This window comes from Taeniopygia guttata, chromosome 8 (genome assembly GCF_048771995.1).
Source record: "Taeniopygia guttata chromosome 8, bTaeGut7.mat, whole genome shotgun sequence".
NCBI classification, from domain to species: Eukaryota; Metazoa; Chordata; class Aves; order Passeriformes; family Estrildidae; genus Taeniopygia; species Taeniopygia guttata.
The window spans coordinates 5,510,536-5,537,085 of NC_133033.1; the positions used below are offsets into that span (position 1 = coordinate 5,510,536).

Genomic DNA, 26,550 nt, shown 5'->3' on the forward strand with positions numbered 1-26,550 from the left:
CTGCTTGCTAAAGAAGCTTAATGCTGCATGTGTCATCCTGACATTTTGGACCTGATTCTACAGGCGCTAAAATGAACCTGCACTCACTGCATCAAACCCTCAAGAGATTCAAAGAAGTCTGAGGCACCTGACTTTTCACATAATCTTAGTCCAAGGGACAGAAGTTTGAAGACAAACAAACAGTTCTCCATAAAACTATACAAATCTGCATATTCTCAGCTTGTTCAGGAGTTTAATAAGTTGGTCTTTTCCACAGAAGACTGGCAGAACTCCCACTGGTGTTTGCTGGAGATGGCTAATTGACTTGAGTTACCTTCTGTAGACATTTTACATAGAAATCTATCCCAGCAGTCAGTTGAAAGGATATTTTATTGCTCAGCTGTATAGCTGATATTCAAAAATGTGGGGTTTTGCAATTTCTGAGGCCAGCTTTTACTTTTTCAGGAAGCAATCTTTCCTTCTATGATTAATGAGTGTGTTGAATTGTCTAAGGTAGGGAACAACAGCTTGAAATTACTGTCATGGGAAACCAAAGGGAGAGAGTGGAACTAGATCTCCAGCAGGAAAACAGCTGCTAAAAAATTAAGCCAACTGTGTTTCCAAGTCAATGGTGGAATGCAGTATGCAAAACAACATGTGCTCAATCAGAAATCCTCAAAAGAAAAGACCATTTAGTCAAGCAGATTAGCTGCCTCAGATGAAGGACATTATAATCACCTGAGAAACTTGTACCTCTGTAGGTCTTCTTTTCCTTGGTTTCTTTATTTTCTACTATTCCAACAGGAGCTGAGAGCATTCAACATCATAAAATAAGGGAGGCTTTAAGGGAGTATGACAGCAGGCCCTGTCTTCAGACTTGAACTAAACTAATTTCTTTTGATACTTAATGGTTTTCTCCTAAGACAACCCACACTCACAAATCTCTTCTACACCATTACTCTCACTCCTGCCCCTCAGTGTGAATGAGATACACTGTGGAAAATTCTACCACATATATTAAACTTCATCCTGTCACTCCTTCCTCTGATCACACCTTCGGAGACATTCACCCAGCTGCCCCATGGGCAAACAACAGCAAGACAGAAATTTTACCAAAGCTCTGGAAGGCAGACATTTTATATATGTATTTATATATATATTCACAAGAGCAATTGTTTTATCTTAAAACCTTTCTAAAACAGGAATATACTGCATGTTTTGGCACTAGAGATAAAATATTACGGGATCCAGCCTTATTTTGTTTTTCTCATCCAAATATACACATTGTTATAACAGAGAAATAATTGCATCCAGAATTATTATTGCTGCTTGATGACCAAAATGCCTCTTACACTGCTCTGCACATATTCTGCAAATATTCATCTGCCCTGGCCAAGAACAGCTTCTTTTGGGTGGAGGAAAAGAAAAGAGGCATAAACATGGTTCACTTAAAATGCAGTGACAAAAATGGCATTTGAAGGCCTGTGTTCAAAACAGTCCCATATTGTTATTACAGATGGAAACAGTGAGGGAAGAGAAACAGAAGAAACAAAAGCCAGCTTTTGTGAGTTCCAGAGCAATCCCTTATGATCCTGGGTCTTGTATAAGATGATTTGGAAGCTTTGGAAAGGCATTCGGGGTCTCTCCCTGAATAAGGCACTGAAACACACTGTCTTCCATGAGCCTGGCCCAGTGCCACGACAGTTTCTGCATAATTCATTGCACGTTTTGCTAAGTGCTCTCTGCATATCTATATAGATGTATACACACAGACATATATGTATTTTTCCAAATGTTTTCCTGCAAAACAGAAAAATAAAATAAATTACATGATAGAATACAGAATTCAGAATAAGACAAACACAGTACCTGTTGACATGTCACACGTGCCCCAAAACTAAACCAGAGAGGCATTGATTTTGAATCTACTCTAAATCTGTAGAAATAAATTACTTAATATAACTCAGCCAGAACAGCTAATGTTTGACTTCCCAAGTACCTTCTGCCCTTTTCAAGCCCCATCATCTTTTAAGCTTATTAGCACTATTCCTAGCAATTCCTTGTGTCATTCTCAGTGACAAAATGTTGATTAGGGACAAAACTATTTTTCCCCCACTCTTAGGTCTCCAGAAGCAGAGAGCAATCCTTAACCTCATCATCTTTGAACACAAGATGCTTAAGAGATGCAGTAAATAGATCACTATACTTATGAAAAGAATGGATATTCTTCAAATGTCTTTGTCCCTGTATCTTTTTCTCCACAGTTGAAGAGAGATTCAGGCAGAGATCCTACACTTTCCATGAGAAATACACTAACTATAACATTATTTTTCTCCTCCGAGTGGTCAGTTATTTAAATACTGCTTGAGACAGAGTTTGTAATCTAATGACACATTTAACAGACACCAATGGGTCTAATCTTAATGTGTCATCTATTTTCACCTCATGTCTTCTGCATCAGCAAGCCTCATAGTTTGTTATTTGATTTCCTTTTGAAGTAATTGCTTAAAAGTATCATGAAATACCTTTGATTTTTTTGTTATCAGAATTAGTGAAGAAGGACTTGCATCTTTACCTACTGTGTCTGCTGTGTCTATAAACAGAAGGCAGTAAGAACAGTCCATTAGGCAGTCTGATAAAACAGATATATACTGTTTCATTTTACAAAATGTAGGTTGTATTTTCAACCCTTTTTGATTTGTGATTCCCAGTCATGCTTTAATGGAAGTCTTTATGTTCAGACACTTACTTGTTATGCTTCAATCATGTGTGTAAATTAGAATTATTTACATAAGAGTCTGAGAACTGAGGCCTTAATTTAACTCAACTACAATTGTTACCTCCCATGTGATGGGATTGTGTGAGTTCACATTTTATCTCAGTTCTTCTTCCTCTTCCTCTTCCTCATCTTCCATTTCCTCTTCTGAGTCATCCTTATTCTTTGAACTGTTGCTGAATTCAAGGTTCCCTTCAATATCCAGTACCTGTAAGTGCTTCAGGTTTTGGAAGGTACTTTCTTTCAGTGCTCCAACTGCAATCTTATTAAACCTGAAACAAACAAAAAGGCACCCCTTTTAAAATAAACCCATTTTTATATACAACACAGAAATTAGGGGACTAAGAAGAAACCATTCTGCAGCTATTCTACACTGACCCAAGTTATTCTAAGTTTACACTGACTCACAACAACACTCTAGAAGTGCTGACTCCTCTGGATGGGGGAAGAAAAAAATCATAATATTGGAATTCCTCCCCCACAAATTCTTTCTCTTGCTATTCTCCTTTCTCCTTCCCAGAGAGGAAAAGCATCTGCTTCACAGCTCATATTTTTAAGTATAACTGATTTTTCATAAAATTCTGTGTCATTCCTTGACAGTTTAATTCTTCACCTACTAAACTCAAACCAAAGTAACCCTTTAAACACAAAGCAATCATTTTTCAACTGTTATTTGCATTTCCAGGAATACAAATAAACTAATCTGCATTTTAAGAACCTGTCACATATGTTGGTCTGTTACTCTTGAACATGCTTAAAATTTTATTCTGTGTAATATTCCATATGTATATTATTGTTTCACAGCACTGCAGTGATTAATGGCCTCCCATTAAAAATACGACTGAGCTTGGGTGGAGTTGCCTCCTGAATATGTTAGCAAAACTGTTTTGCAAATTCCTTTTTTCTTTATATAGAAATATAGAATGTGGCATGTGGTTTCTGGTTCACATCCAAGCATTCACTAAAATCTCATAAATGTGAGCAGCTGAATAGACAGACCGCTCTAATTTACACCAGACTTTGTAATTTTATTTGCTTGGTATGGAATCATTCATCCATAAAGGTATGCTCCAGAACTGTTCAGAACTACAGGGCAGTTTAGCTGCATATAGTCAAAATAAGACCATATTTAGTCTTCTGCAGCCTAGGCTTTTTGAACACAGCATTGGATCAGATTAATCCTATATTCTGTAGGGACTCATAAATTACTTCTAATTAATATTTTCAATAATATTCCATCAGATTAAAACGGACTATATTACAGGGACACATTCCCTTCTTGTGCTATAAATCTCTGCTTCAATCAGTTGTTACTGTGAGTTTAAATTACATGCAAAAAAGGGTCAGTATCTAACATCTACAAAAACAAAGTCCTCATCCAACTCACAAGAGTGGGAAAAAACCCAGCAAAGCCCCTAAACTGGGTTACATAACTGTCACAGTTGTACCTTGCCACTTGTTTCTGACAAAGCTATCAAGGGAATGCACACAACTCCAAGATTAGTCACACACACCTCACTGGGGGGGGATTTTGTCAAAACCCATGGCAAACAGGCACAGACAAAGCTGCACTTCTACAAGGGGACTGTAAACTTCTGGCTCACAGCTGAATATTGGAATATGACATAATGTTAAACATTAATTGCCCAGAATTACTGGCATGCCCAATCCATTCTAATAAGCATAGAAAAGACAAAAGACAAGCTTTCTAAAAAGAGCTTATTATGGATATAAAGGATATTATGTATATCCATGTAGTTTCTGAGTAGATAAATAGAGATTTGTCACATATTAGTATAAATCAAATATGCTTGTTCAGAAAACAAGGATTTTAAGTACTTTCTAAAAAGTAAGCAACAATACAGGAGATGAAGAAAAAAAAAATTGTATGTGTTGAAGTGGAAGTTTGACCTTACCTGAGGTAAATCCCCTTTATATTGGGTGTGGATTCAAAAGCATTCTCTGAAACCGTTGTGATCTTGTTGTTCTGGAGATAGAGATATTCCAGAGATTCTGGCAGGCCTAAGGGGATAGATGTCAGTTGGTTGCCAGCCATGTCTAGTGACTGCAAGGAAGAGACAACAAGGGGTCAAATAACTGAATTTAAATATTAGAAACACACCAGAAAGAGAATTAATTTTGAAGTTGTATTTATTATAGAATAAACTAATTTAATCTACCTCTAATTTGTAGCAAGGTAAGTTTGGCCAAGATAATTCTAGTCTCTTACACTCCTATTGAGCATCCTGATTTCACATGATATGTCATGCTGGTTTGTTTCAGAGTTCCACCATTTCTTTATCTTTGTCCCCAGGCATTAGCCCATGTCTGTTTAAGTAAATTAAAAACAGGCTGGGTTTCAGATATGCAGGAGAATTCCTTGGCATCTGCTACTGCAAAAACTTCACTGGCTAAGGATGGTGATAGGTACAGTTACACATGAAACCATCTGGAAATATTCTAATCTGGAGAATGTATGAAGACAGCAGGACTAAAGGTCATGGTCATTTCTCAGGTTAATTTTATGCAAGATAATGGATCAATATAAATGTTTTGTTACCCTGTATTGTAGTATTTTCATAGCACCAATCTGACACTATTTACCCACTACTCAAAGCCACACTTCTGCAAACGTCCTCATTCCAGTGTTTTTATTCCTCACATAATGCCAGTCTGGAAAACAATTATCATAGAACCATTGAATTGTTTAGGTTGGAAAAAAGCTTTAAGATCATTGACTCCAACTGTTAACCCAGAACTGCCAAGTCCATTATGTAAAGGTCTTGCTTTGGAGTTGCAGAGTTTCCAGTGATTTCCATGGAAACAGTGTGGACTGAAGCATTTACTAAGTATATGCATAATCAGGATCTTTATGGATGGTTATTTGGCAAATTCACTCCAGTGCAACAACTCAGAAACCACCTGCACAGTTAAGCACTTAATCATCAAAAGGATTCAGCTGGAAACAACCAACAAGTAATGCTGTTCCAAAGAAAAGCAACAGCCATAAATGCCCCATTAGTCCAGCAGAACTTTAAGTCTGTGCTATTATCTGAACCCTGTTTAATAGCAGTGGGGTTTGCTGTGGGGATGGCCAATGGTTGAGCTGGCAACACCTCTGGCTTTACACTGACTGCAGGGGAGGGAGAATAGAACAAAAGTTCCACATAATTGTGAATCAGGACCTTTGAGAAGGAAAGCTTGTCATTCCAACCAGCAACTCCAGCTGCCCAACAGGGCTCATGACCCATTTTTGTTTGAAAATAAAACAGCCTACACTTTATTAATGTATTGCAGAAAAACAATCCTAGCCATCTGTAATTTTCAACAGCATCTTCCTTCCAGACTGCTTTGCATGTTAAATATATTTGCTCACACACTTATCAGTGAAGCACCAAACAAATGCAAAAGGTATTATTAAAGCCTGGGACCAAATCTGCAGCTGATGCAAACAGCTCTGCAGACACTGTTGCTGCATTGCTGATTGACATTAACTGAGAAATAAGCTATTGGTTATTCCCAGACACAACAGAAAGGGAAACGTTCCTATAGATTAACATCAGGATTGTCTGAAAACACACTGGGGGCCAGTGTGACATATGCTGCATGTCCTTATCCCAGATTTGCTGTAAGATGTGCACACTTTGCCTGTGCAGTGACCTGACCATATGCCCCTCCATGGCTGCTGTGTGACACAGGCAATACCTTTCACTGCAGGAAAGGAGCCGTTGCCTAAAAGGAAATGCAGACAAATCCTTCAGCCAGCGTAACAATTCTGAAAGGTCATTTTACTCAGCACAAATGTGATTGTTCCTGCCTGCCTTATGGTTTGTGTTTAACTTTCTCCAACAATTAAGCAAATGAGAAGACTGCTGATTGAATCCAGACTCCAAGCTGCTCCCCAGGTGCCTTAGCCAGCTGAGCTGCTAAATCCTACAGCTTGGCTTGTCTGACTCTAAGCTGATGTGGGGGCTTTGAGAATTAAGAGTGTTTTTGTTTATGCATTCCTTCCTCCTGCTGTCTCTATTCAGAGCTGATTTTAAATCTTTTGGGAGACGAGCTATTTGAAAGGCCTAATTTCAGTTTTAATGACAACATTTACTGATGTTTTTTCTGAAAATATAGGACACTGTCAGGATTCAGAAACAAAGCTGGACTGGCCAGGAATGGAAGGTACCCATCTCTGGCACAACAGCACATAATTTCTACTCTAGAAACAGAGTGTGTAGCACTTAAAATGCAACCCCAAAACACGAGGACCAAGTACATTTAGTATTGGTGCTACATAATTTGATTTAGGCAGACAGATGAGGATATCAGCATCACTAAAACAATTAAAGAAGGTAGTGTTTCTACCTGAAGACTGCTGAGTTCTCTCCATGCTCTTGAATAAATTGAATTTACTTTCAGTTTATTGTTGCTCAAATACAGTTCCCTCAGCTTTGTCATCCCAGACAAAGTCCCTTTTGGGATGATGCTTATCTCATTCTCCTTCAGCTTCAGAACCTGCAAGTTCTTTGGAAAGCCAAAAGGCACCATGTGGAGATTGTTTCCAGAAAGATCCAGAGACTTCAGTTGCCTCAGTTTACGGAAGGCCTCCCGATGGATCTGGGGACTTGTGAGCTTGTTGTAGCTCAGGTTCAGCTCTTCAAGGAAGTAAGTGGTAGCAAAGTCATTCCTGTTAATCTCTGAGATCTGGTTATGAAGGATCATCAGTGTCTTCACTCGCCGGGGCAGCCCGCTGGGGATCCTTTCCAGCATGTTGTTGTACAGATGGACAGTGTGCAGCTTCTTTAAGCCCTGGAAGGCTAAGGGGTGAATACCTCGGGCTTTTAATTTGTTATTGTGGAGCAGAAGGTACTCCAGGTTCTTAATTTGGGTCAAGACATCTCTGTCAATCACCTTAATTGCATTCTTCTCCAGGTGGAGGAGGACGATGTTTCGAGGTAAACCACTTGGGATTTGTGAGAGGTTATTGCTGGACAAATCCAGATATTCAAGACTAGACAATTTCCTTGGGAAAGCAGGAAAGAAAACACTTTGATTCTTCAAGGTGAAACAATAACCAACTTGCTCAAAGATTTCACAGTCTTTGCTTTAGAGCCTTTTTACTCAGCACAGCTCCCACTATTGCCTTTGTCACAGGCCTTTTCTGCCTGTGATATGAGTTATGTGGACACCAAAACAGGGAGCTCCTATATTGCCACTAGGGATTAGGACTCGCTGCCACTGCTCCCCCCCGCCACACTAGCAAGAGAACATGCCAGAGTCCACAGACACCCAAACTGCCACTGACCTGAGGCCAGTTTTGCGTCCCAGATAGAAACATATGAGCAATTTCAGTGAACAAATACCACAAGGAAGATGCCATGGGAACATCACCAGAACAGAGTTTAGCTCTCAGTTTCACATAAACAAAGCCTGAGCGTGAGTAATTTCTGTCTCTCTTGAAGTATTTGCTGAAAGTGAAAGGCAGGTCTGCTTTCTAGATGATGAAATGTTACTTTTATGAGAAGCAGAAATGCTAATTTAGTGTCCTAGGCTAAGGTAGTGAACTTCTCATGACCCTCCAGTATTATGGAAGTGAGTCAGGGCTAGAGCTGCTTTGTGTAAGCTACTGAATCTGGATTCCACGGTCTCAGTTGAAGCTAAATTAAATCCTCAGACCAGCCACTTATACCAACTGGATGTGGATCAATGGTTGTTCCACAGCCAGGACTGAGGAACCCTGTATTCCCTTGAATTTCAAGTCAGTTTCTCAGTTCAAATTAGGGTTTTAATCTACTTGACTCGACATAACCCATTGCAGATGACCAGAGAGTTTTCACGAAACAGGAAAACAAATGTGTTACAGACATTACTTACTGTTTACTACACTGCTGTTCCAGCTATCCAAGCATGCTCTGAATAAACAAATATAATCTTTAGGTAAAATGCTTCACTGCTGCCATTTGTAAGGTTTCCCCAGGATGGGAATATCTTAACAGAAATTATATGTCCAGCATGACCTGGAGGTGGACTCAACACAGATATCGTAAACTACTAAGGGAGGTTTCTGGGAATGGGAAATGGAAAAGGAAAGCACACAGTTTGGTACATTTTTTGTGTCTGGAGATCAGGAGGGTTTACAGAACTAAATTATGGGCAGGATCAATTGTGTGGTCTGAATTTTCAGGTAGGACAAAGTAAGCATTCAGTGTAAGCAGAGAAAAAAATGTTAAATTTTGAAGTGCTAAGTCCCAGGCTAAATCTAGGACAGCTATAGGCTATTTCTGATGCACCAGTTGGTAGGAAAGCTTTTGCAGCCATCTGGCTCTTGAGCAGCACCACTGCATCCCTGCCTGCTCCAGCAACCACCTGCACTGTGGTACAGCTGGGCAAGGGGAATTCACAGCTGTGTGTTTGTGGCTGCTTTCAAGCCACCTTCACAGAAACACACAAGTAGCTCCAGTGAAGATGAAGGTCTGTCTTTAATGCCCAGCGAAGTGCCCTAGAAACTGGAAAGTCCCAGGTAACCTCATTTTTGACTGTTTTGGAAGAACAAAGAGTAGCTTTCAATGTTGTTCTAGGTGGCTGTTCCCATAATGGACTTAGTACCTGGTGTGACTGGGTCTGTGGCAGGCAGGGAGTGGTGCAGTCTAATGTTCAGTGTTCTGCCTTTTGTATGAAACAATTCTCCAACCACTCACCCAGACCTTTGCTCTTGAATGGCAGCATCTGCATCTCAGCAGTGAAATGCATAACATCATCCAGCTTTTAATTTCTACTGTGTCCTTTGTTCAGTAGATGCATGACTGTCCCAGAGGGGGCAGACAGACAGAGAGGTATTAAGTGCAAATCTCAGTCTCACCAGAAAGTTTCATTGTCCATTCCCTCATTAGACAAGTAGTTATTCTGCAAATACAGCTCCCGCAGACCGGCAAGCTCGCTGAACGCTCCTTTGGGAATCTTCTCCAGCTTGTTGCTCTAGAGTCAACAAAAGCACAAAGCACAGTATTTTATATGAATCAACACAACATTTGGGTTCTGTTCAACTAGCATGGGCAATTAAACTTCAGATGGGCTAGACATGAAATATTTAGGGGGCTTTATAATGTGATGGACAGACTGGACCAGATTAATTTGTTAACTAATAAAGCAGATACCAACACAGACAAATTTGTCTGAGTGTTTCAATAAATAGTAAAAGAAAAAAACACATCTAAAGTACACGTGTCAGATATTTTTGGTCCAATTTTGGCTGCCTCTCATTTCTCATTGTACTGGTTTTTCTCAGTCAAAATATCAAGGTAAATGTTACTACTGACAGATGGTGCACTTGCAAGTAAAACACTCATTTCTCTGCTCATCTCCTCTGTCCTTAACACAGCTAGGGACAGCAGGGAAGAAGCAAGTTCAAAGTGTAATCCTCACAGTGTGAGACACTTTTGGGAGATAATGAATATCTGTAAGTGTCAAAAAAATGCAGGGAACATGTAAGTTCATACTTTGAAGAGAAATTCCAGCAATTTAAAGGACTGGACTGGGTGCGTTTACTTTTCTTCAAGCTGGAGAATCCTGTTCTCTAGAAGACTTTAACAGGAATTCTGGTGGACCTACAAGGGAAAAGAGTGCTGGGAGGCAGCACAGAGCTGCCTCAGTCCAGGGCTGATAACAGACTCCAGTCTCTGCACGTCCAAGGAGCTGTCAACACTCAGAGCAAGCGGACCCAGGACTCCCCACCGCTGTGGCTCTCCCATTGCTAAGGCTCAGATCTCCTGCTCAGACATGATGAAGTGTTTTTATCAGAATCAGATGACATGGAATTAAAAATGCTGGAGAGTAGTTAATAGCACAACTCTGCTATTGCACTCTTGCTGGAGGAGTTGTAGTAATAGAGAATGCCTGATCCAAACTGAATTGCCAGTTCAGTAGCAAGCAGCAGCCACTGATGCTGGGAAGCAGTAGTCTGTGTGAAATGAGTCAGTGAGCAAAGCCAGGACAGAGTGGGTAAGCAGCTGCCAGGACAAGTGGCATTCGTGGCAAACTTAACTGGGAGGTCATGGAGACATGGCCATGGAATGATGCACTTCCTGTTCTAATATTGTATTAATATTGTTTTATGCAGGGAGGAGACCAACAATACAACCACACAGGGATTTCCAATACAATTTCTGTGTTTGATTCTGCAAACACAGAAAGCCATTTCTGCCCCCTGTGAGCATTCTGATGATTTACAAAAACACACTATTGCTTATGGACAGAAAAGGAAGGAGATGGGGACAGCTACTGTTGAGAATACAGCAGGCAAGGCTTAAAGTGGGCCTGGAGATGTTTCCAGGTGCACTGGGGTGTCTTGGTGGTGTGGTGTGAAACCCACACAAAACAGTACTTTGTCACAATCCTAAAGGATTACAAAATGTTGTTGTCATTACCTGTAAGTGTAATTTATATAGTGCTGGAGGGAGATTCTTTGGAACATACTTCAAGAAATTGCTGGACATGATGAGTATCTCCACATTATTAGAGCCATTGAACATATTATCAGGCAATCCAGCATCTGAAAGTTTGTTGTTATGAAGATACACAGATCTGTTGAAAAGAAGCAAAAGATGAAGTTCAAAAGATAGGGAGATCTGGAGTTTTTGTTTACTGAGCGAAAGCTTTAGTTTAAAACTTAATTTCAATATTTTCTTATTTCCTTGAGATAATTAGATTTTTTTTTAATGTGCTTTTTAATTTAGCAAGTGATACAGAGGCAAAACCAAATGGTCAGCTCCAATATTCTCTGAAAGTTAGTTCTATTCAAAATCCAAACCTGCACATGAATACAAATTTCACAAGTGGCCTTAACTTCTTTTCAAGAAACTGAGTGCAAGTCTGTGCAGTACTTAGAAACACAGAATGCCAGTGTGGGGAACCTCACTTAGAGGGTTAGAATTCATCTCTTTTTAACAAATATGGCCCCAGTTTTAACTTCTATTTGGAACTGTCTGGACTGCTTGGGCTTACAAAATCAGCCTGGAGGTGTCGTAAGAAAGAACCATCTCTTAACCCTCCATTCTTTCTGCTCCCATCAAGGCTGGAAACACCCCAGGAAACAGTTTCTCTCCTACTCTTAGAACTCAGAATAGGATACTGACAGAAAGACAACAGATTTATTCAGTCTGGCAGACTTTTCTCTTTTCTATGCTTTGGTTTTTAATGAGCCTTTGGGATCGAGAGATAGAGTTTCTTACTTTCTTTTCCTTTGCCCTTCTTACTTTGAACCTTTAATACCAAATAGTTTCTCCAAACAGATTTTCAGAAATTGATTCATCCTTACACAGGTTTCAATTCTGTACAAAGTAATATACCTCTATGAAGTTATTTCTCCTTTTCACTGGCTCAACTGCTAAATTAATTCGTTTTACTTCTTTTTAAAGAAAGAAATTATAGGCTTTTAGTGACTTTGATTACCTCTTCCCTTTCTGTGTTTACCCCAGATGCAGCAGACAGCTAAATTTGTAGAGAGAGGTTAAAGCTGTAAAAGTGTCAAAGTGAGCTTTTTTAACTTGTTCTTGGATTCTCTACCAGTAGCAGAGAACTTGGCAACATCCTTCTGGAAGGAAGGAAAGGCTCAGTATGGAAATACAATTGTGTGATCACACACTCCAGGGAGTTCAGAGCTACACTGGAAGTATTGTTTACCCTGCATGGTCAGCTGTACTTTTAACTCACAAATATTTGCCTTTCTGAAAAACTTACTCTCCAAATAATCAGTCTGAGATCATGAACTCCGCTGGGGGCAAAAAAAACAACTGACACAACTGTGTTGGGATTTTATATGAGTAACCTTGGAAATCAATTAGCTCTTATTCTGATTAAAATTCATGTTTGTATAGAAGAGTGTGAAAATCACTTCAGAAGAGTAAATAAATTTAATATGGCATCAAAACACAGCAGCATCTCCAGCACAGATTAAGGAAGAAAACATGTATAAATCTAGCTTCTTTCATCATGAGATATTGCCAGAAATCTGTGAGTGACTCAGCCCTTTCAGCTTCCAAGAGCCTGAGAGACTAAAGGCCCAGGAAGTGCAGAGCAGCTCCAGCTCTCAATGAATTCAGTGAGAATGGAGAGCTCTTCAGTTCATCACAAGGCTGGGCTGCAGGGGCTCAGCTGTAATTAACTGCTTCCACACCTGGCTGCATGAATTGCTCCCAACAGTTTGGGATGTCTTTGCAGGATCTGGATGGTACAGTGTGTGGATGCTGCAGATTACTCAAAACCCCTTCAGCAAACTCACACCTCACAGGAGGTGGTCTGGGTGCCTCTGAGTTTGACATGGATGTGCTGCTGTCAATCCAGATGAGAAAGTCACAGCTTGAATCTAGCAGAGACCTTTGGCAGCAGATCTGGAGTATGAACCCCTTCTGAAGGTGCTGAAGTGCTTACCTTGAACAGAACTGAGTACTGTACTGTCCACCTGATTTTAGTTTTAAAAATGAACAAACTATAATAAAACTAGAAATTTCGAAACAGCTAATCCCCATTTTGAGAAACTTAATTGTTCTTTTCAATTCAAATACACAAGTAAAATGGGGACAAATTCATTTGATATTTGCAGAAGTGTCTGGCAGCTAGCAAAAGCCCTTGGAATGTGTTTGTTTGATCTTTCATGCTGAGAATAACAAAGTTTCTTTCCAAAAACACAAGTAAGCAAAAATATAGTTTAGCCAGATATTTTCTTATCACCCACCAACTGCATCCAAGCAGTGGCAGAACACCAGTATTGTTTTACTTCCCAGTCCCTTACCTCAAGTTTGGTTTCTGTCCAAATGTGAGCCCATATATCTTAGTGAGATAATTGGCTGCAAAATCTGCACTGATCAAGGTATTTGGTAGGAATTTTGGAGCCACTGTTAGCTGTAAAAGAAATATACAGGGGAGTTCCAATGACATGTAGCAAATGTTTTAACCAAGTATTAGAGCAGCAGCAAAACACTCTCAAATTTATCTTCCCTAAACAGGCAAAGATAAATTAAACTGAATGTAGATTTCATGAACAAAAACAAATTGTCCTCACTCACTAATATCTCCAGGAAGGAGGCAGACTTTTGCTCTAAGATATGAAAATGTTTGTTTTGGTTGGAAGGGTCCTGTCTCTTTTTGGTGGAAGAAATAAAGAAATTGTTATTCACAGAGCAAACACTTTGCTTATTATTGTTCCTAATTCCTCAGTCTGCTGTGCCAAAAAAACTCCAACTCCCCTCACAGTGACCTACTGCTTATTCTCTTAGGAAAGTGTATTGTGGAGGGGAGGTGTCACTTCACACGTCTGTTCCACTGCAGCCATTTATGATGATCTCTGCAGGGGGGATTCAGGTTCCCAAAGAAAAAGGACACTTCTGAGTCAAATGATGGAATATTGAATGGCACTTCAAAGCAAAGGGTACAGTGATACTTTGTTCAATAAACAAGTGATGCATCAGGAAGTACAGAAAGGCCCTGTCCTCAAAACTTTATAGCTGACAACAGGTATACGATTGAATGTGTTGCTCTTGTTGCTGTTTTTATCAGTTATTGTAAAAGCTAACCCTAGAAATGCCTGTATGTGAACAAATTGGTGGAGTGAAAATCAATGATCAAAAAAAGCTCAGTTTTAGAGAGCATCCAGGTATTACAATAGCCAGGATCACTGACTGGCTGTTAATAACAAAGTCATTCACCTACAAACCAAGAATACAGGTTACAATCCAGGCTGGATGGAGAACAGTTTTCTGGCAAGCATAAACCCAGAAGCTTTATGCATCAAGATAAAGCCCTTGGGAAACAAAAATTTTAACACAATGCTATAACAGCTAATCCTTGAATAGAGAAGACACTGAATTGCAGTCAGCAGGTGAAGCCATCCTGGTTACAGGTGTTCACTGCATACCAATGAGACCACTCTGTTTTATGTGCACTCCAAAGGGAGATACTGCATTCTTTGAGATCAGGATTGGAAAGTGGGGCAATGGAAGGGATCTGCCTTACAGCCTGAAGCTCATGGAATCTGCAATCTTCCTCACAGCTCTGTTGTGTCAAACAGAACCTGGTTCTTTCAGCCTACAAAGCACAGCAAGACTCACACAATGAGAAACTATATTTTTTCAATAAAACTGCAGTGGGTTATGAATAATAGTGTAAAACCAAAAATATTTAAGATATGAACACTGTGTGAAAGAAGAGACACTTTATTGGAGAACTGCCTAACCCAAGCCTTAAACTATGTATTTATCTAAAGGGTGTCTACACCCCTCTCTGCTGGTATGTCAAGAGTGCATTGATGAACTCCATCCATGAACTTCCAATTTACTGGACTCATAAAACAGTCTCTTTTTTAAAAAAAAATGAATACATTATTTACCGGTTTTAATTTTCAGCTGTCCCAAAACCTCGTTATCCTCCTTATCCTTAGCCTGTCTTAAATATTAAATGGTCACAAACACACAAAAAGATCTTTCCCACAAATCACACTCCTATCAGCATTTCCAGATGGTTTGTGAGCACTGGAATGAGCCATTCTGCATATTCCTGCAGTTGCTCTTGGCTTTGGTGGTAATCTCTCACCTCCTGATCTGGGAGATATGATTTCAGGGAGATGGATAAAAGCACTCATCTCTGACTGAGAAGGTCTGACAGTGCCTCAGAAAGAAATAAGTCTCTGCCATGATGTAACACTGACAATTCAGACACAGGAAACAAGACTTAATCTTTCATACACTGTGGTATATTAAAGCTTTTCTCCAGTCAATTAGGTCATAACATTCATACAAAGCAAAGGGCATGGCTCAGACACGTGAAATGAGAGACATCAGATCCACAAGAAAGAGGAAAGAGAAGTTTAATCCAAAAAGAGTTTTCACTTGCTCAGGATTTTGCTTTGGCATTTCAGCACTTGGTCATGAGACTGATTTTCACTGATTACCTTCTTGAAGGATTCATGTCGGATTGTTTTAAGTGTCAACAAAAATAAAGTTGACTTGAATAACTTTGTCTAATTTATTGCCTAACAAGAAGCAATCAGCCGTTTCTCCTACTGCAATTTTCTTTCAACTTTCCTGCTGCACCTTCCTTTCCATATGGCAGAGTGTTTCTCCACTGTTAACAAATGAATTCAGAAGGCTCATACAAAAGTCATTACCAGATTTGAATTGCTTGGATTTTTCTTGCTTGGATGAAGCTTTGATAAAAAGAGAAGTGCTGGATTGAGGTGAATCCCATATCACTTTAAGGATATGGGGAAATGTAAAACTTCTATCACCAAAATCACCTGCTTACAGTCATTAATGACAGCCCAGGATCTGGTTTATCATTTAGTGGAACAATTTCTCTCATTAACACGGTTTACTGTGCACTCTATTTGAGAGATAAAAAACATGAGAGTGGGAAGGAAAATTGGAAACTACTGCAGCCACTCTTTACTCAAAGTACTTGTTACTCACAGACCACAGAAGGCTTTTAGTCTCTTACATTTCTTTTCTCTGACCAACTGTGCCAGTTCAATGAAAGATGATTTAGCTACATCTGATGGGATCACAATGGAAGATAAAGCAGCATTAAGATAATCCATAAAACAAGAAGCAAACTACCAGCAAATCCCTGCTCTCCTCCAGACACCACAGTAACTTGATCCACAGTGTTTCCTGCTGCAGAGGAGATGCAGTCTGAAGTCAATCTGGTTTGTCCTGGCTTGTGATTTATAAAGAAATGTGTTATTTCTGCGGGTCCACAACTTCTCACTATAACTACTTGTGACATTCGCTGATGTTTGCAATTTCTTTTGGGATTCTTTTCTCTCTGCAGCAAAGCCAGAAAAACCAAACACTTTGTTTTGTTACACAGGGAAAATCAAGAGTGCTAGGTTCTGGAATATTAGTCACAGTCTGGCTTGTTCCTTTATATGAAGTTATAAACTGCCAAGATTGTTACATGGAAATGGTGCTTGAAAGAGAGAAAAGAACACAATGTTACTGTACTAAGGAATGGGTTCTATTCTCAATCACTCCATACAGAATTGTATAGAGTGATTCTGGATGTGTCTTGGCCTGACTGAAACCTGAATGTGGCCACATGTATTTAATCAGAACATCAAATGGTCCCAGACTTTAAGAGGATAATAAAATATATATACAGACATGCAGAGAGAGAGAGGGTGGGATGGAAGGGCAGGATTTTTATAGACAAAGAAGGTCTGCCTGATGTTTTAACTTATATTTTCTGTGGATCCTAATTTCTTCTGTAGCAAATATTTGTGGACAACCACTGGGGATAAAGGAAGCCATAACAGGAACCACCCAGATGCAAGGGTATATGAGAAGCTATTTCATTTCCTAGCTTTGGCAGGAAAGATGTGCTTCTGTCAATATATCCAACCTGGGTCACAATAGGAAAGCAGCTGGGATCTTCTCCATCAAAAGAAGAAATTCAGCTCCTACTATTGCAGCTAAAAGAATAGATTAATGACTGGCACAGTTTCACTTTGTGGGGGTATCCTCCCCATATCCAACCTAATAAAAATGGGAGTCAGGGAAAACTGGATAGCTTGTCACAGATCTTCATGGTTCAAACACAGGCAGTAAGATGTGTTTGCTCACAAATTTTTTAACCAGCCTCATCTGGTAAGGCAGAATTTCACATATTACCCCACATACAGGCAGGAACCAAATCTGCATACAGCTGATCCAAAGCCTACTGAAGACAGTGGTAATTTATGCATGCAGGAGCTTTCTGTACCTCCATACACAAGGAAAACTTTTCACCAGGTGCTCAAAATACACTTGCATGTGTAGCCTCTAAACATCATATACTGTTTTGACCTTAGATGAACCTGCATTAGAATATCACTTTAGCACAGTTTTACTTATGTAGTATATACATTTTAAAATAATTGAAAACTTGCTCATTTAATTTTCAGAACCAAATCAGAAAAGAGCTCTGAAAGGCTTCAGAGCCTCTTACCTTATTGTTTGCCAGGTACAGGTAATTCAGGTTCTCCAGATGTTCAAATGCTTCCTCTGGCAACCCTTAAAAACAGGAATAACTAATCAGTGACATCAGCACCTTACTGCCTTTCCGAGTGAAAATACCAAAGGGCAGATTTCCCTCTCAGTATCTTCCATGTGAGATTGAAACACTTTTTATAGCCACTGAAACAATCTGATTCAGACGTATTGATTGTTTTTTTCTTAATTGGAAAAAAAACCCAAACAATACACATTTGTTAGGAGCAATGGAGAACTATTTAAAATCCTGATCACACAAGGCTTGTGGGCAAGCCCACTGGGCAGGTGTCAGGTACAGAGCTGTGCAGATTTGCTGTATGGCTGATTGTCAGTGCTTGCAGCAACCACACAATCTGAGAACCTTCTCCTGCCATTTGCATAAGATTCTGCAAGTCTTTTTTCTTGTAAGGATATAATCTGAGGTTGCTTAGTGATCAGATCAACCTGATGTATGACTATATTGCCAAAATTACCCTGGTACCTGCATGTCACAGCCCTTCTCTTGCTCTGCTCCTCCACAATTCAGGTGTCCAAGCAGTAACCAGCTCAGAGAGCTGGTCCAACTCAGGGCTTATCCTCCCCTAATAATTATTAGCTCTCAGTGATTATTTCAGCTGAGTCACTCCACATCCAGCTGATCACACAAGCACAATTGCTGCCTGCAAGTGACACTTTCACCTGGCATTAAGATAACCATGTATCAAAGGTAAAGCTATTTTCCATGCCCAAACACGTTGGAAACTCAGGGCTGCACTGAAGCTGGTGAAAGAAAACATGAAGGTAACAGTGTCAAAGGTAATGTCAAAGGTTGCATGTATTAAGCACAGCTTTCCCTGTGCTATGTAAGATTGCTGTGCCTTGTGGCCCATGTCTAATATGCTCACATTCTGAATAAATTTTGTTCTCTGTCATTTCAGTAAAGATAAAAAGAGCTTTCAGATCATCTAGGTGACACATAAATTAATAATAATTTCATCTTTTGTATCCCATATCCTCCTCTCTTACTGTTTACTCCAATTCCTCTGTTTCCTTTGCTTTCCTCACTAACCCCTTGTTAAGATTCTCTAGTAAGCATAAGACTGAGCAAGCAAAACCTGCCTAGAAAAATCAAAATAGTTTGAGAAGGGTAGAAATGTCCTTATTTGCAGTATGCATATAAATTCATACCAAATTTGACAAGGACAAAACTGGACCAAACTGCCCTGACTGACTAGACAGAACTAAACAAGGTCATTCAGGAGGAAATCATTCAGCATGTGGACGTCTCTGGTTCTCAAGTGCATTGCATGGAAGTGCTTGTGGGACCAGAGGGAGTTTCCTGGATGAGGAGATCTCACGCCACAGTACACGAGCTGCTGCCAGGTCTCCTCCACTGCTTCAGCAGGGCTGCATTCCTCCACACTGAGTATTGTGTTTCGGATGATAAAGCGTCTCCATGCTCTGTGTGATGGCCAGAGAAGCAAGGCTCACAGCAAACCACTCCAACCAAGCAATCCATCACCCTGGCTTTCCTTATCAGCTGTCACTGGCTCACTGCATAAGCTGGTCCTCTGAAAGCACAAGCTCTGTCCACCCCATGGCTCACCTTTTGAAGTCAGCCTGTTGTTTTGCAAATTGAGAGTTTCCAGTCTATAAAGACGAGCAAGCTCTTCTGGAAATATTTCTTCTATTTGGTTATTCTAAGAAAATGGAGAGTATTAATCATCAACAAAGTAATCCAAAAAGGATCCCAGTAAACCCAGATTGTGAACTTCAATAAAATCTGGAAGTGAACCCACCATGTAAAATCCTTGTCAAGACTTCTCTCACAATTAGCCAGACTCAGATCTCAAACCCAAAACATCCAAACCCAGGAGCATTGGAAAGCCTGACTTCTGCTCATCTCCAAGAATATCCAGCTTATGCACCAGTAGCACACAAAGAGTGTGATTATGCCTGGCAAGGCCCACAGTCCATCTGCCACAGCCAAACCTTGTAGCTGCAGCAAAGCATTTGTTACAGGTTGGCATGGTGGATTTCCAAGCTAATGGCTTCTGTTATCCATGGGTTGTTTTAAAAGCCACTGGTCAAGGGCAGGGAGCATCAAACCAGGCTCACTTGCACTGGTTGTGCTGTCAGGGGTGACTGCCATCAGATTTTCATTAACATGCCAACATTCTGACCACTAATGAGTGGTTCTAGCTTTAGCATCCAGGGGACCAGTCAAGGACCCACTGTCCTGGAAGCCAGGCCAGTGCACAGAAAGTGACAGATGCAGCTGCAGAAAGTTTCTTTTCTTTTGCTAGCAGAGGCAGGAGCCATGACTAACACATGCCTGGGACAGATCTGCTGAGGAAGGTGCCATCTTACATTACAGTTTTTCTAACTGAAAAGCTCTAAACAAAATCTGTATTTCATCTATTGAACAGAATTGACAGCTGGGAGCAATAAACCAAAAGCAGTTGGTGAAGAATCAGGCACTGAAAACCTCAACCACTGCCACCGCTCTGAGGAGGCACTGCCACAGGGCTGCCATGCTCCGGCCCTTCAGGTGTCAGAGCACTGGCAGGGAAAGGACACCTGCCCAAATGCTGGTCACAGGCATCAAATAGCTAAGAGCAGAGCACAGAAGCCTGCTGATAGTCTAGGACATCCTGATTCTTCTTCCTGAAGCTGGAATCTCACATCTTCTATGACCTTTTCATGACAAGACATGAGGTGCCTGCAACAGGACCATTTGCTGTAGGCATGACCTGTTTTCCGGCCACAAGCAGCCCAGCACGAGGCAGTGCCACTCGGGGTGATGGGTGGCACTGGCCGTGTCACACCTGCTCCTTGCTGAGTCCATGGGACAGTGGGGGACGTGAGCTGGCCCTGCCTCTGGACCGGCTCACTGTGTCTGAACTAACACACCGTGCTGCCCAAAGAATTCTCTGTCATTTAGCCCATCTTCCTCAAAGACACCTCAGAATGGAAGGGCTCCACCAGAAATTTGGGTTGGCCAAAGGAGAAACAAGAAATTGTTCGTTTGGACAAAAATTCTTTTCATGGAGCTGTGAGAGAACGTGGAGCTCTTTGTCCCCTCTCTGGATGTGAGGGGAGAGGATGCCGATAACCAGGTGCGTTCCTCGAGCTGGGGAGCCCGGCCTGCTGCACCTGCTGCTCCCGCCGGGAGCCGAGGAGGGCTGAGGGAAGGAACCGGGGTTCAGGGGGGAATGAGGGCACGGGGAGGGGGCGATGGATCGCGCCTTACCTGCAGGGAGAGGTGGTTGGTCAGCTCGGGCAGCAGCAGCGGGAACTCCTTGAGGTCGATGCCGCCGCAATCCACGACGCCCTCCTGGGTGCAGCCGCAGTCGCGGGGGCAGGCGGGGCCGGGCCCGGGCCGCCGCCGCTCCGGGCCGCCCTCGGCGAAATCGCTGTCGGCGGTGCAGCCCAGGGCCAGCAGCGCCGGGAGCCCCAGCAGCGCCAGCAGCGCCCGGCCGCCGGCGGGCATCGCCCCTGCGGGCCGGACAGCGGGTCAGCACCGCGGGGCAGCGCCGCGGGGCAGCCCCGCAACCCCGGCCCGGCCCCGCAACCCCGGCCCGGCCCCGCAACCCCGGCCCGGCCCCGCAACCCCGGCCCGGCCCCGCAACCCCGGCCCGGCCGCGGCCTTCCCGCGCCCCCGGGGCGCTCTGGGCACTGCGCTGCCCAACCCCTGCGGCCCGGGTACCATCTCCGGCCCCGACTCCCCGAGATATTTATTGCCTTTTTCATATTGAGAAACGCCAGATGATCCCGCAGATGTAGGGGGAAAGGTTATGCAATGTTAGTTTAATGTGGTTGTCTGTCGTACCGTTCCTCACAGTTTTGCATAGGAAGAAATTCTTCTCGTTATTTAAACATAGAGGCTGGTCAGGAGTGACTCTCAGAGGGGCTGCCATGTGTGCATCGAACAATAACAAAACCTTGCAGCTACTCAAAACAGAATGGGCTTCCTATGGATTTTGGACAGTGCTGATCTGAACCTAAGACACTTGGCTAATGTTCAGCTTTTATCTTTCTGGCAGCAGGTTAAAAAAATCCAAACAGAAGTTGAGTATACTGGAGCAGCCAGCTGGCCCTAACCCAGCCTCCTCGGTCCCACTTGCTGCCCTTCTCAGATTTCATACATAAAGGTTTGCAGTCAGGGCTGGTTATGGCTTGTCATTTATCCTCTCGGTTATTTTTCACAGAAGGATTTGACAGCAACGAGAAATACTTAGGCTGATCTTTTAAGGTGAAAAGGCACGATGGATTCATGACCTTATCAAATAAATACTCCCTTCACCTCTGCTAACCCAGATTCCTTCTTTGCATCAGAAACAAGAACCTCACAGAGCCAGACTGGCAGCTGTCAGAACTGTGTGTCTCCATTTACATCCATTCACAAATCTTTGCAGCTTTGCACCAGGAGCTCTCACAGAGAGCTTGGGTGCTTGGGAAGCATTGGAGACATCCTGCTCTCAGCCACAGCCATGAAAGTCTTAAGAAATTTTTTTAAACACTGACTTGTACTTGAAGAAATGGGAGCAAGTGGGACTACAGGGCAGAGCATCCCAAAACATCGACACTGGTTTTGCTTTAGTCCTGCATTTGCTACAAACATGGTGGGTGGAGGATTTTAAGCATTTATCATTGTGTGCTTTCCCCCATTCCACTATTTTACAGCTTCCATATCTCTATTAGCTGAATATAATGAAATTCATCTCTTTTACAGAATTTTCCTTGTATGGCAGGTATTAACACTGAGACCAAAATTGGCCATATGAGTATGCCAACAGTAGATTAGTAAAATCCTTAGTATTTGGTGACCTAATATCAGAAAATATTTCAGAAATCTTAAAGAAAATAATCTCAGAAAGTATTTCAGATCTCTAAGAAAGTATTTTTCCTATATAGCAGTTCACCCTTATAGATAATTGCCAAAGAAACTATAGAGAGAAAACCTTACATATACAGGTCTTAATCAGCTCTGCTGTAACAATGTCAATACTGTTTCCATAGCACAGTTACATCGTGGTTGGTCTTGGGCTCTCTAGATTTGCAACATGCTGGCTTTTCCACATCTGTTGCTGAAAAGATGTTAGAAAATTAACATGGAATATTCTATCTATTGCACACTAAGATTTTGAGGCAATCTCACCCCCTTGTTGATATGCAAGTGTCTGCTACCATTACCTTTGGAGGGAATGCTGCTCTAGCACAGGGAGACACTTTGGATAGAGGAACATCTGTGTACATCTGGAGTGCAGGCAGTAAAACCAGGCATGATGGTGATTTTCTTTTAGTTCACAGAAAGGCTGAAGTAACTCACTCCACTTCAACTCATCCCCATGGGCCTGATTCAAAGCCTTTTTAGAAAGCGTCTAAAGGAGTAGCTCAAAACATACTAGAAAGAGTCAGTCCCCTTCCTTTGCTGTAGGTGGGCTTTGGAGCAGGTCCTGCCACCCAAAGACTGAAGTGACACTGAAACCAGCTCAGGGGCTTCTGTGGCTGCATCCTTCTGCGTCCAGACACAACTGATACCTGTATATTGGTGCCTCACAGCACCCGAGTGCTACAAAAGGCACAGTCTCAAGAGGTAAACTGAAGTTTCAGGAGTTCCTGAATGCTTCTCAGTGATTACAATGCCCCCAATAAACAACAGAATCACTTTCAAAATATCTCATCTCTGTTACCTATTATTCCCCAAACACATTCTCACAGGACACACACAGATGGAAAAACATCCACTGAAGGAGAGGATTCTCCTTCAAAATCAACAGGTTAACTGAATTTGTTACAGTGAGTATCCTTGCTAAAAGCTGCAGCTGAAAGGCAGGCTGCTGCTGCAGGTTGTCTGACAAGCCAGCTTTAAAAAAATAGAAAAACTCACCTTTGCTGTCAGAAATGAGATGAATGGAGAAGAACATTTCTCTTGCCCCCACAGGCTCTCTCAGCTCATGCCATGTCAGTAACATGCACTGAGCTCAGAGTGAGTCTCCCCTTTCCAAGCCAGATCCTTTCCAGATGTGAGCAGCAAAACTGGAGAGAGTAACAGGCAACCCTCTACCAGTGAGAGCTTCCTGCACTTCCCAGCGAAATCGGAGAGGAATTTTCCAAAGTCATCATATAGGAAAATGTGAGTAGGAAAGAGGAAGCAGCTATGGCCTGAATATAAAGGCTTGGGAAATAAACAATCTCCCATTACTTTTGTCAACACAGTTTGCAAGATCTGTGAGCGAAGCCAAAAGCCAGCATGCAGGAATTGGCAGAAGAGAGGCAGAGACAGTGTGTGTGCTTCTGCATTTCACTGCAGGGCACTGCAGCTGCACCGTTACTACATCTTTGAGTTCAGCTGCATTCAACCCAAATCTGAATTCTAGGTGGGAATGTCCTCCCATTCTCTGGGTGTCTGGTTCAAATTAGCTAGGAACAGATAGATCAGCAGTTTTCCTGCATTTTATCTCCTTCCCCTTTAACTCTCTCTCCTTTTCAACAATCAACAGATCTTCGGGGACCAGGTATCAATAGGCTGAAACTACAAATGTCTTACAGGTAAAGTACCCAAATTTGTTCTGACACACCATGCACTCAATATCTTCTTTATCTTCTATGCCCTGCATTATAGCATTCACATCAGAACCTTCCACCACATACACACACACTCAGCCCAGAAGCCTCACATTTCTTATTTCCCCATTCTTGGTGAAAGAACAGGAACACACAGTTGATAACAGTATGCTCCAAGTGCAGCAATACTCCCAAGAAAGCAACACAGCTTTTTTTCCCTGACAGCAGTTACTATTATTAAATATAAAGCCACCTGTTTTGTGAGTGCCCCACAGTGCTCTATACAATACCTCCACAAAACCTGCAGATCTGTCCTCACCAATAACACGACCTTCTTGCTGAATTCCAGAGAAGAGACACTGATTCTTTTCTCTCCACTCCAGCTGAACTAAAGTCTAAAGCAATTAAGTTATTTCCTCCCTCTCTTCATCCAGGCTTATATCAACTGGAACTGATCCCCCTGTGTGCCACGTGGAAGTTTGAAAAGAGTGGGAAGTGTGTTTTTACTGAAACCAAAATAAAAACAAAACTGGCTGCTTTTTTCTAGTGACTCAGATATCCAGGACACATTTGCCTGCTACCCTTTCTGTATTACAATACCCTGAGTCCATAAAACAAAATGTGCACATTTTTTTCAGGGAGGAGGAGTAGGGGGATTACCTCACTCACTATGGATGCCAGAGCAGCCCACAAGGGAGAGGAAGTGACCAGCATTCACCCTTCCCCAAAAGTGCATTTTTAGCTGTGTTTTTACTGTAGAAGTATAGTAATTTGTTGTCAGGTAGCATCTAGAGGAAGTACAGAGCATTATAAAAAGAGAGACATTGTGCCTCTTTTAGTGAGGAAGCAGAGGCACACAAGAGTCAGATGCCAGATATCCCACTGCAAAGGTAACACACCTTCACACTGTGCTACAAATTACTTGTACAGGCTTTTTTTTTTCTCCAAGTTTTCACTTCTTCCACATCTTACTCTCCTACATCAACATATCCCAAACTCACCATCTCCCTTCTCCAGGCCCAGTGCTGCACTTCCATCATCCACACAAATTCTCAGGAAAACCAGAGCTGGAGTCAAATCTGTCTAAACTGTTCTGACACACCACTAAGCCAAAGGCTATGCCCTTCCATGGTACATGGCTGCTTTTGGCAGCCACTGGTTTTGCTCACTGCAGCTTTCTGGAGCTTTCAGCACAAGAATTTCCACTGCAGCACTCACAGCACAGAATGAGCTGAGGGAGACATTTCCAGTCAAACTTGAGTCTTTGTGCTCTTGCATGGTCCCTGCTGCCGGGCCTGAGTGGGGGCTGCAGCCTGCGTGAAGAAACATTTCCAAGTTTAAAAACTGAACCTGAAGACTCAGTTTAAACTTTGATATGATTATTTCTTTAGATCACACAGATGGCAGAGAACCAGATCCTTGGGCAAACAGCTGCTGGGGCAGCTGTGACAGACACTGTGTGCCACAACAGTGCTTTGCCATGGGCCTGGCACAGAACACCCTGTGCAGGACACAACCTTCTGCACTGCCCAGCAGTAAAAAGCCCCTTTGCTGGTCAAGGACAGGCTTGGCAACCTTGAGCTCTCAAACTCTTGCAGACTTTAGCAGTGTCCAGGGCCAAGCTGCACTATGCAGTATATGTGAGACCTGCTCAGCTCTACAACTACTATCACTGACCTTGAACAGGCTCAATTTAGTTGTGATGTAGTAAACTCAGATAACAGACACAGTAATCAGACAGCAACATGGCACAGAACAAAAGGTATGAGCAGATCTACTAGAGCACAAGCTCCAAGAACAGTGGTTCTCCAGGCATCAGCTCACTTGTGACTGCCTGGAGTGAGCCACCAGGCATTCTGGAGGTTTTAGTTGTATCTTAATAGGTAACAAAATGTTCTTTACTCTCACCTTTATTTACTTGATTAAGACTCTACAGAGATACTGACATTCCTGAACTGCTCACTGCTATATGCTGGTATTGTGCCTTTATATGAAAGGAGAGAAAAAAATAATTAAAATTCTTCTAAGTAACATGCAGTCATTTTGCTTCAAAAATATTTATAATCAAAACACAAGGAATAAAAGGGGGCTTTGTCTCCAAAGCAGGAAGTATTTTTCAAACCTAAGAATTCACAACAATGCCTAACCATGAGCCTATTAGCATCTGTGCCTTGATCCAAATGAACTCTGAGATGTCTGTTCTCCCAGAGGACATGTACTTTAAAAAAAAAAAATTTA

The 26,550-nt window shown here is 41.8% G+C and overlaps 1 protein-coding gene across 3 annotated transcripts; it reads right to left on the minus strand.

Annotated features, from left to right (window-relative positions):
• Window positions 1–1,100: 1,100 nt before the first annotated feature.
• PODN (podocan) lies at window positions 1,101–24,864 on the minus strand. Of its 3 annotated transcripts, none has more exons than XM_072932913.1 (11): window positions 24,632–24,864; window positions 20,996–21,240; window positions 19,349–19,442; window positions 17,720–17,784; window positions 13,533–13,642; window positions 11,170–11,326; window positions 9,606–9,721; window positions 7,112–7,769; window positions 4,672–4,820; window positions 2,820–3,027; window positions 1,101–1,779 (listed from the first exon to the last, which is right to left on the minus strand). In XM_072932913.1, exons 2-10 carry the CDS (start codon window positions 21,233–21,235, stop codon window positions 2,853–2,855), a joined length of 1,764 nt encoding a protein of 587 aa, XP_072789014.1. In that variant the 5' UTR covers window positions 21,236–21,240; window positions 24,632–24,864; the 3' UTR covers window positions 1,101–1,779; window positions 2,820–2,852. The 3 variants fall into 3 exon arrangements, with proteins under 3 accessions (XP_072789014.1, XP_030134622.4, XP_030134620.4); XM_030278762.4 differs by having other exon boundaries at window positions 24,603–24,863; XM_030278760.4 differs by lacking the exon at window positions 24,632–24,864 and adding an exon at window positions 23,636–24,577.
• Window positions 24,865–26,550: the final 1,686 nt, after the last annotated feature.